Genomic DNA, 11093 nt, shown 5'->3' with positions numbered 1-11093 from the left:
AGGATGGTCTCGATCTCCTGACCTCGTGATCCGCCCGTCTCGGCCTCCCAAAGTGCTGGGATTACAGGCTTGAGCCACCGTGCCCGGCCTATTTCTTATTGCCTCTGCACTTATATATATAGGTTTTTTTTTTATTTATTCTTGTTGGATGCAGTAGTGTCCTTCATTTATTCTCTGGGTGTGTGCAGTTTCCCATATATATTAAAGCATCCAAAAGCAGGGCCTCTGTCTTTTCGTTCTTTTGTATGTCCCCCAAGGCATTAAAAAAGTAGGGATTGGCTTTACACATCCCACCCCCAAAGCTTTATCCTTAAGTGTGAAACTCACTGTCTGACAGCTTCAGGGATGTGGACTTGATCCAGGGATATGAGTTGGGCCAGCTCCGCCAGGCTGTCCAGAAAACGGATTTTTCGTGTGAATTTGGAACTGAAAAGAGAGAATAAACCAACTGTGTTTTGTATTGGGAGAAGGGTTCCCAAAAATCCTTGCAAAGAAAAATGTAGAGGTAGAGTGGTTAAGGCTAGAAAGAATCAAGGTGGAGAAAGATCTTAATCTTGATTTTGAAAATGGGGGGAAGGAGAAGGGAGTCCTTGTTCCTAGAACTAGTACCTGATGAAGGGCCGAAGCAGTGCCAGAAATGCCTTCACATACCATGTAGCATGGACAACCACCAGGGCTCGCAGGTTTTTCCGTAGCCTGAAAAACAACAGGAGATCATCCTATTTCTTCTTCCACCTTTATGTGTGAAGATCAAGTAGAACTGTTTTCTGTACTGTAACTTCCTTCACTTCTCTAGTTTCTAGATTTATCTGGTACTTGGGTCTAATCCCCATTCCATCAGCTGTAATTTCAGCTCCACCCATCTTATTTAGCCCTCCATGATCCTCATTTTTAAAAAATTCTTGCCGGGCGCGGTGGCTCAAGCCTGTAATCCCAGCACTTTGGGAGGCCGAGACGGGCGGATCACAAGGTCAGGAGATCGAGACCATCCTGGCTAACACGGTGAAACCCCGTCTCTACTAAAAAATACAAAAAACTAGCCGGGCGAGGTGGCGGGCGCCTGTAGTCCCAGCTACTCCGGAGGCTGAGGCAGGAGAATGGCGGGAACCCGGGAGGCGGAGCTTGCAGTGAGCTGAGATCCGGCCACTGCACTCCAGCCCGGGTGACAGAGCAAGACTCCCGCCTCAAAAAAAAAAAAAAAATTCTCCTTTCAGATTTTTTTTTTTTTTTTTTGAGACGGAATCTTGCTCTGTCGCCAGGCTGGAGTGCAGTGGTGCGATCTCGGCTCACTGCAACCCTCCGCCTCCCGGTTTCAAGCAATTCTTCTGCCTCAGCCTCCCAAGTAGCTGGGATTATAGGCACATGCCACCATGCCCAGCTAATTTTTGTATATTTTTAGTAGAGATGGTGACTTGTCACCATGTTGGCCAGGCTGGTCTTGAACTCCTCACCTTGTGATCCGCCCACCTCGGCCTTCCAAAGTGCTGGGATTACAGACATGAGCCACCACGCCCAGCCACCTGGTCTTTTTCTGCTCCATTTCCCTCTTGTGCCCTACCCTTGCGTAAGTTCCTTTTGCATGCTTTTACATCGCTCCATGACCAAGATTACTTATAAAACTCTAGGTGGAAGAAGACCAGCAAGGACAAAAAAGGGAAAGGGGGCAAGAAGAGAAAAGTGAGCAAAGGGAGATAGGGGAACCAAAAGGGGAAAAAAAATTCCTGAGAAGGAAAAGAAGACATAGGGCCAGGGACAGTGTCTCATGCCTGTAATCCCAGCACTTTGGGAGGCTGAGGCAGGTAGATCACCTGAGCTCAGGAGTTTCAAGACTGGCCTGAGAAACATGGCAAAACCCTGTCTCTAACAACAACAACAACAAAAAATACAAAAATTAGCTAGGCATGGTGGTGGTGCATGCTTGTACTCCCCGCTACTTGGAAGGCTGAGGTGGGAGAGTGGCTTGAGTCAGGGAGGCAGAGGTTCCAGTGAGCCATGATCGCACCACTGCACTACAGCCTGGTGACAGAGAAGACACATAGGTCAGTGATGAAGGCAGATAAGAAGATAATGGAGGTATGGAAAGGGAAATAAATAGCAAGACTGAGAGAAGAGAAGAGTGCTTTCTGTGTGCCAGGCAATATGCCACACTAATTTAATTGCTTTTCACAAATACCCAGTGGCAAAAGTATAATCATTGCCATTTTACAGATAAAGAAGCTAAAGTGGCCAGGTGCAGTGGCTCATGCCTATAATCCCAGCACTTTGGGAGATGGGCAGATCACTTGAGCTCAGGAGCTTGAGACCAGCCTGGGCAAAATGGTGAAACTCCATCTCTACAAAAAATACAAAAGTTAGCCGGGCATGGTGGCCCATGCCTGTAGTCCCAGTTACTTGGGAGGCTGAGGTAGGAGGATCACTTAAGCCTGGCAGGCAGAGGTGGCAGTGAGCCGAGATCGTGCCACTGTACTCCAGTCTGGATGACACAGCCAGCTGAAGCTGAAGCCCAGGGAGGTTAAGTGACTTGTCCAAAGCCATATAGCTAGTAAATGGTAATGTGGTAATGGCAAGATTTGAAGCTAGATTTCCCTGACTCCAAGAGAGGACAGAAGACAAAAGAGCTGGGAAAGGAACGTGGAAGGACAAAGACAATAGGAAAGGACTAAATGGAAGAAGAAATAATAGAAAGGTGGGAAAAAAAGATGAGATAGACAGTTGTAGCCCTCTCATCCCAGGTCTTACCGCCGATCCAGGGTATGGTAACACTGGCGTATCCAGCTCAGAGGTGGAACTTGGGCCCTGCTTGTGCCTCCACTCAAATGAACAAGCAGGTAATTTTCAGCTACTAGCAGCTCCAGAGTTCCCACCATATACCTGGGGGGATGAAATTGCAGGGAAGGTATGTGTTGGGGGTTTCAGGGAGTGAGAGGAACATTACTGTACTCTCCCATCAGCTACTGATCTTTGAAGGAGTTTTTTCACTTTTCCCTCCCTAACACTGCCCTGTAGCCCTTCAGGCCTTCCACCTCACCTAAACAAGTGTTCCATGACATAGGTGTAGTTGGGGATGCTGCTTCTAGGTAGATAACAGGAAGCAAAAAGGATGACAGCATTGAGGCCATCACCGTGGTAACCTGGAGAGTATAAGGGGAAAATTCATTTGGTCAACAAATATGTATTGACAGATAGTATATCTGTTTAAGTTGAGGGACTCTGAGGGTCTTTGGAAGTTACAGGATAGATTTTGGATCCAATGACTGAGTCTCCAGCTTAGGCATTTTATTAAGAAGCCATAGCTCTTACCCTCCATTTATGCTAGCCATTACCTCCATGAGACAGGACTTTCTTATAGGGCTCAATGATAGTCATGTCTACGCGTTGCTCCTGTGGTCCGATTCGGAACACCCTCCAGTGACGTCCATCTTCTCCAGCCACATCCCACATACAACCTCGGCCCAGCCTTTCAGCTGCCTCACTGGCGCCCAGACCCTCTGCCCGGGGTAGTTCATCTAAAAGAGAGGGATGGGGAAGGATGAGGCAGATTTTCTACCTTCAGTTTTTGTAACTTCCTCAGATTCCTAGTTTGTTACTCTAATCTGTCATTCCTCGATTTTTTCCTTTTTTTTTTTTCCTTTTTTTTGAGACAGAGTCTCACTCTGCCACTCAGGCTGGAGTGCAGTGGTGCAATCTCAGCTCACTGCAACCTCCGCCTCCCAGGCTCAAGTGATCCTCCCACCTCAGCCTCCTGAGTAGCTGGAACCACAAGCATGTGCCACCACGTTCAGCTAATTTTTTGGTAGAGATGGGGTTGTACCATGTTGCCCAGGCTGGTCTCAAATTCCTGAGCTCAAGCAATCTACCTACCTTGGCCTCCCAAAGTGCTGGGATTACAGGCGTGAGTCACTGCATCCGGCCTTTTCCTTGACTCTTTAGCCCTGTTTTGTCCCATCAACCCAATATCTTGCTGGTTTATTTCTCCTGTGACTCACTATCTTCACCTTTTAACTAGATGATGGACTTAGGATGACCTTGCACGATGACCCTTAGCAGTATCAGGTATTTTTTGAGATTCTTTCTTTTCTTTTCTTTTTTTTTTTTGAGATGGTGTCTCATTCTGTCGCCCAGGCTGGAGTGCAGTGGCGCAATCTTGGCTCACTGCAAACTCCACCTCCCGGTTCACGCCATTCTCCTGCCTCAGCCTCCTGAGTAGCTGGGACTACAGGCACCTGCCACCACGCCTGGCTAATTTTTTTTTGTATTTTATTAGAGACAGGGTTTCACTGTGTTAGCCAGGATGGTCTCGATCTCCTGACCTCATGATTCACCCGCCTCGGCCTCCCAAAGTGCTGGGATTATAGGCATGAGCCATTGAGCCTGGCTGAGATTCTTTCTTTCTTTAAATGATTTTCCCTAGATGAGCTCATCTAGTCCCATGCCTTCAGTTCCACCAGTAAGGAAATGATGTCTGTAATCCCAAATTTGCCTCTCTAACCCAGGCTTCTTTTTTTTTTTTGAGACAGAGTCTTACTCTGTAGCCTACCCTGGAGTGCAGTGGCACAGTCTCAGCTCACTGCAACCTCCACTTCCTGGGCTCAAGCGATTCTCTAGCCTCAGGCTCCCATGTAGCTGGGACCACAGGCATGCACCACCACGCCCAGCTAATTTTTGCATTTTTTGTAGAAACAGAGTTTTGCCATGTTGCCTAGGCTGGTCTTGAACTCCTGAGTTCAAAGCAATCAGCCCACCTTGGCCTCCCAAAGTGCTGGGATTACAGGCATGAGCTACCACACCCAGCCTCTAACCCAGGCTTCTGTTCTAACTCTAGCCGTATCCCTAAATGCCTAGAGTGTACATCTTCACTTGGTGTCTCCTTGTTATCAACAAATCACCAGATTCAAAAGGGAACTCAAGGCTGTGCTCAGTGGCTCGTGCCTGTAATCCCAGCACTTTGGGAGGCCAAGGCAGGAAGACTGCCTGAAGCCAGGAGTTTGAGACCAGCCTGGGCAACAAAGTGAGACCTCATCTTTACAAAAAATTTAAAAAATAATAAAACTACATATTACAAAACAATAACAACAACAACAAAATGGAACTCAAAATCATTCTCTTCTGCTTTGGGGGGCCAAGGTGGGAGGATCACTTGTGCCCAGGAATTCAAGGCTTTAGTGAGCTGTGATCATACAACTGTACTCTAGCCTGAGTGACAGAGTAAGACTTTGTCTCTGAAAAAATACTAATAATACAGCCTGGGCAACAAGAGCAAGACTGTCTCAAAAAAAAAAAAAACAATTATAATAATAAATAAATCATTCTTCTTATTCTCCCTCATATTTCCTATTTCCTATTTTTTTTTTTTCTTCTGAGATGGAATCTTGCTCTGTTGCCCAGGCTGGAGTGCAGTGGTGCGATCTTGGCTCACTGCAACCTCCATCTCCCAGGTTCAAGTGATTCTCCTGCCTAGTCTCCCGAGTAGCTGGGACTACAGGTGCACGCCACCCCAGCTAACAAATTTTTTGTATTTTTAGTAGAGACAAGGTTTTGTCTTGTTGGCCAGGCTTGTCTCCTGACCTCAGGTGATCCGCCTGCCTTGGCCTCCCAAAGTGCTAGGATTACAGGCATGAGCCACTGTGCCCGGCCATATTTCCTATATTGATGAATGACTCAATCCATCTAGCTGCCTGAATGAGAAAACTGTATTATTATTATTGTTGTTGTTGTTGTTTTCTTTTAGAGACAGGGACTCACTCTGCTACCCAAGCTGGAGTACAGTGGCTCGACCTTTGCTCACTGCAGCTTTGACCTCCTGGGCTCAAGTGATACTCCCACCCCAGCTTCCCAAGCAGCTAGGGCTATGGGTACACATCAGCACACCTGGCTAGCGAGAAAACTGCATGTCATGTGAAACGCTTTCTTCTCTATCAGCCCTGAAATCAACTGGACTCCAGATTGTCTTCCATCTATCTGTATGATATTCTTTCATCATCCTTTCCATACTGCTATCCTGGTTTGTGTTCTTAGTATTTCTCACCTGGCCTTGGTACTAGCCTCCTGACTGCTTTCCCTGCCTCTAGTCTGTTTTTTTCCAATCCACTCTCTATACCACTGCTAGAGCAAGTTTTCCTGTCTTCTCTACCTTTTTTTTTTTTTTTTTTTTTTTTGTTTTTTTTTTTTTAAAATTTTTTTTTTTTTTTTTTTTTTTTTTTTTTTTGAGACAGGGTCTCACTCTGTCTTCTAGGCTGGAGTGGAGTGGCATGATCTTGGCTTACTGCAACCTCGACTTTCCAGGCTCAGGTGATCCTCCCACCTCAGCCTCCCGAGTAGCTGGGACTACAGATGTGTGCCACAAAGCCCGGCCAATTTAAAAAAAAATTTTTTTTTGTAGAAATAGGGTTTCACTTTGTTGCCCAGGTTGGTCCCAACTCCTGGGCTCAGGTGATCTGCCTTCCTCAGCCTCCCAAAGTGTTGGGATTACAGGTGTGAGCCACTGCACCCAGCCTCTTTAGCTTTTTATTCAAATGATAATATATTATACCCACCATTCTGCATGATCTTTCCATAGCAAGAAAGAGCTGCTTCTTTTTTCTTATTTTTTTTTTTTGAGATGGAGTTTTGCTTGCCGCCCAGGCTGGAGTACAATGGCGCGATCTTGGCTCACTGCAACCTCTGCCTCCCAGGTTCAAGCAATTCTCCTGCCTCAGCCTCCCGAGTAGGTGGGATTACAGGTGTGTGCCACCATGCCTAGCTAATTCTGTATTTTTAGTAGAGATGGGATTTCTCCATGTTGGTCAGGCTGGTCTAGAACTCCTGACCTCAGGTGATCCAACCACCTCAGCCTACCAAAGTGCTGGGATTACAGGCGTGAGCCACTGCTCCCGGCCTAAGAACTGCTTCATTTTAAAAAATAGTTTCATAGCCAGGCACAGTGGCTAACGCCTATAATCCCAACGCTTTGGGAGACTGAGGCAGGAGGATTGCTTGAGGCCAGGAGTTCAAGACCAGCCTGGGCAACATAGCAAGACCCTGTCTCTACAAAAATATATAAAAATCAGCCAGGTGTGGTGGCGTGTGCCTATAGTCCCAGATACTTGGGAGGCTGAGGCAGGAGGATTGCTTGAGCCTAGGAGGTTGAGGCTGCAGTGAGCCAAGATCGTGCCATTGCACTCCAGACTGGGCAACAGAGTAAGACTGTCTCAAAAACAAAATGTTGCCTAGTATTTAGTATTCCATTGGATGGATGCACCATAACAAACGTAATATCTTACTGCTGGATCTTTAGGTTGTTTCCAATCTTTTCAGAGTCATTAAATTTGATCATGTTACTCCTTTCATTAAAACCTTACTGGGCCAGGCATGTGGCTCACATCTGTAATCCCAGCACATTGGGAGGCCAAGGCAGGCAGATCACTTGAGGCCAGGAGCTCAAGATCAGCCTGGCCAACATGGTGAAACTCCATCTCTACTAAAAATATAAAAATTAGCCAGACGTGGTAGTGCACGTCTGTAATCCCAGCTACTCAGGAGGCTGAGTAACAAGAATCACTTGAACCCGGGAAGCAGAGGTTGCAGTGAGCCTATATTGCACCACTCTACTCCAGCCTGGGCAACAGGGCAAGACTCTGTATCAAAAACAAAAAAACAAAAAAACTTATCATGACTCCCTATTGTCTACAAGATAAAACCTAAACTCCTTAGCATGGCAGCAAGGGCCTCCATGATGTGACCTTTGTCTACTTAACCCAGCAGCACTATCTTTTGTCATTCTCTCTTCACCTCCCAGCCCTTCATATTAAAATAGTCATGCTCATACTTTGAATTCCCCAACATGCCATGCTATTGCTTGAGTTGCTTCTGCTTCTTTTCCTTAGAATGCCCTCTCTCCAACTACCTGACAAATGTCAGCTTCAGCTTTCAACACTTAGCTCAGAATCATCTCCTTCATGAAGCCTTTCCTAACATCTCTCAGGTAGAACTGACTTTTCCTTGTCCCTGTCTACACTGTACCCTAGACATATATAGATCATAACCTTTAACTGTATTTTTTTTTTTTTTTGAGATGGAGTCTTGCTCTGTCGCCCAGGCTGGAGTGCAGTGGCACCATCTCGGCTCACTGCAGGCTCTACTCCCGAATTCATGCCATTCTCCTGCCTCAGCCTCCCGAGTAGCTGGGACTACCGGCTCCCGCCACCATGCCCAGCTAATTTTTTGTATTTTTCGTAGAGACAGGGTTTCACCGTGTTAGCCAGGATGGTCTCGATCTCCAGACCTTGTGATCCGCCCGCCTCGGCCTCCCAAAGTGCTGGGATCACAGGTGTGAGCCACCACGCCTGGCTCCTGCAATTATTTTTATATATGTTTATTTCCTACTAAGCAGGGAATTACCTGTAGGGCCTCTCTCATTCATCTTTATAACCCCAGTCCTATACATGATAGGATATAACAGGCATTATATTAAATTTTCCTTAATAAACAAAGGGCTCCCCTCCCCCTCTATTGACTACTCTCACATTGGACCTATAAGCCCAAATGTTCCATTTGAGGAAACTAATTTTGCTGGCTGTAGCCCTTGGTCCCACCTTATTAGTTCTAACTGCAGTCCCATTAAGTCCATCCTGATCCTTTAGCTCTAGCCTCTACTTCTACCAGCTGAGTCCTCTGGTTTGTTTCCCACCTTCCCATTCAAATTCATGTCCACTGTCCAGCTGCTCCGAGTCTGAAGGTGTCTCCAATTCGTCTACCTCCAGGTCAGAACTGCCATCAGGAGAGGAAGGCGTAGACTGGGTGGGCGAAGCTCCATCATTTCCAGGCCCCTTAGTCAGACTCAGCCGCAACTCTGGGGCAGAAAGACGCTTGCGCATGGGGCGCTGGCCACACAGGGCTAAAGTGCTGGGGGTACCTGCAGTTGGAGAAAGGGGGAAAAAGAGAACCAAGATGGGTGTGTGCGTTGGAGGGCCGAGAGGGCTAGAATTCCTGTATGTGAAATTGATAATATGGGGTGAATGCTGAAGAAGGACTGATGCAGGGGAGCTTTGGGGAAGGGGGAAATGGAACTGTAAAAGGATAGAGGTGGTATAGCCCTTTACTGGACTAGAATCAAGAACTTGAGGCCTGGTTTCTACTTGACCTACCTGCCTGTGAATCTCCTTTAGGGTCTCCAGGATCTTCAGAAGGGTCAGCCTCCTCAGGAAGCAATCTAGAGGGGAAGAGATTAAAAGGCAGCAGAGATATACACCAAAGGCATCAAGCCAGGACTCAATATATAGGTTCTCTCTCCCCACCATGATCTTATCACCTATGCTTTCTTTTTTTTTATTATTTTTTGAGACAGGGTCTCACTCTGTTGCCCAGGCTGGAATGCAGTGGCACAATCACAGCTTACTGCAGCCTCTACCTCCAGGGCTCAAGCAATCCTCCCACCTCAGCCTCCTGAGTAGCTGGGACTACAGGTACGCACCACCACACCTGGCTAAATTTTATATTTTTGTAGAGATGGGGTTATGCCATGTTGCTCAGAGAAGTCTTGAACTTCTGAGCTCAAGTGATCCACCTGCCTCGGCCACCCAAAGTGCTGGGATTACAGCCATGAGCTGCTGCGCCATCCCCTCCATCCATTCGTGACCATCCCTCCCTTCTCCCAGCCGCCCTCACACATCCTCACCTAGGGAATTCTTCATCCTGCCATTCCTCCTTCAGCTCCAATTCCCCATGTCTCAGGGCTGCTCCTAGTTCTGGTGCTTCTGCAATCTCCCTGACCCTAAGACAGCCCCCCAAGAAGAAAAGATTAAGGGAATTGAATAGTAGGTAAGAATAATTGAAATGAAGAACAGCAATTGAGATACAGAGCAGAGGGCAGGCCTTCAAAAGAACTCAGATCTCTTGCCTCCTATATAGATGTTTCTCTTACCTTCACCACTTGCTAGATTACCTGCTTGTTGGGTTTGAGAGCAGAGGAAAGATAGAATGTAAACTTAATCATATTTACCTCTATAGCAACTGCTCCACCTACGAAGTTGGGGTTAGAGATATCCCACATTACAATTGGCTGGAACCCAGCTAGACCCACCCAGCTATCACTGAGCAAAGTCAGGAAGATGGCACCTAGTCAGGCCTGCCTTTCCTCCACCCAGTTGGGCAGTGGCTAAGGGAAAACATGGCATAGCTGGAGGGGTGGAGGAAGAAGGTAAGGAGAAAGATTTGCCACAACGAGAACCTGGACCTAAACTCAGTTCTGGTTCAGCTTTCCTAATGGCCATTCTGGAGGGTGAGGGTTAGAAAATAAAGAACACAGGCAGATTTATCAGATACAACATATTGTAAAAACTTCCTTTATTTTTAAACCAGGGAATTATCCTGGAATCCCCTGTGCCCCAGATCCATACCATACTGATATTTCCTACCTAAAACCACCCTCATCCCTTCTCTGCAAATTCTCTTACAGTCTTGTCTCCTTGAGGAACCCGAGATTTGACTCAGTAAGAGCTGGGTGGTGGGGAAGTCTCTCAGGACTATTTATTCCCTGTTACCAATCAAGTGAGCCAAGATCTTACTTACCCAACATCTGTCTTTTTTCCTGCCTCTTGTATCGTTCCCATCTTCACAAGTCTTCCTGCCTCCTTCTTTAAACACCTAGGAGTTGTTGGGGAGCTGGTTGTCCCAGCCCCCAACACTTCTTTACCTCTTTTCTGTCTCAGCTGTTGCAGTTCTTGCCTCCAAGGAGGGAGGTGTGGAGGGGAGGTAACCTCATCTTCAAACAGGTTTTGCCACCTCCTCTCCCCAGGAGCAGGTTTGCCCAAAAGAAAAACCCTGCCTCCTGTGAGGGGGTGGATTTTGGGGAGGAGAGTGCATTTTCTAGGGGGGGCCAGCCTTGGGTGAGTCTAGGAAAGCAATTGTTCTCCTTTCCAGACTCCATATATCCCTCTCAAAATTGCTCTTTACACAAACAAGCAAAAAACCAGTAGGAACCGTTGTGTTTCTGGCTGGGCGTGGTGGCTCACGCCTGTAATCCCAACACTTCGGGAGGCTGAGGCGGGCGGATCACCTGAGGTCAGGAGTTTGAGACCAGCCTGACCAACATGGAGAAACCCCGTCTCTACTAGAAA

The 11093-nt window shown here is 47.0% G+C and overlaps 1 protein-coding gene across 1 annotated transcript in view; it reads right to left on the bottom strand.

Annotated features, from left to right (window-relative positions):
* Nucleotides 1-10739, bottom strand: part of BNIPL (BCL2/adenovirus E1B 19kD interacting protein like) — an 11322-nt gene extending 583 nt beyond the window's left edge. Inside the window, exons 1-9 of the mRNA XM_011937831.1 lie at nucleotides 10546-10739; nucleotides 9653-9748; nucleotides 9123-9187; nucleotides 8666-8896; nucleotides 3324-3506; nucleotides 3029-3131; nucleotides 2740-2871; nucleotides 610-696; nucleotides 328-426 (exon numbers count right to left, since the gene is read on the bottom strand). Of these exons, the coding sequence (XP_011793221.1) occupies nucleotides 328-426; nucleotides 610-696; nucleotides 2740-2871; nucleotides 3029-3131; nucleotides 3324-3506; nucleotides 8666-8896; nucleotides 9123-9187; nucleotides 9653-9748; nucleotides 10546-10586 (1037 nt within the window). The 5' untranslated portion in view covers nucleotides 10587-10739. The remainder of the gene's footprint in view (nucleotides 1-327; nucleotides 427-609; nucleotides 697-2739; nucleotides 2872-3028; nucleotides 3132-3323; nucleotides 3507-8665; nucleotides 8897-9122; nucleotides 9188-9652; nucleotides 9749-10545) is intronic.
* Between the last annotated feature and the right edge of the window lie 354 nt (nucleotides 10740-11093).

The sequence above is a fragment of the Colobus angolensis genome, unplaced genomic scaffold, assembly GCF_000951035.1.
Source record: "Colobus angolensis palliatus isolate OR3802 unplaced genomic scaffold, Cang.pa_1.0 Scaffold169, whole genome shotgun sequence".
Classification (NCBI taxonomy): domain Eukaryota; kingdom Metazoa; phylum Chordata; class Mammalia; order Primates; family Cercopithecidae; genus Colobus; species Colobus angolensis.
The sequence above is the reverse complement of the archived record's forward strand: the minus strand, read 5'-3'. Positions and strand labels throughout refer to the sequence as shown.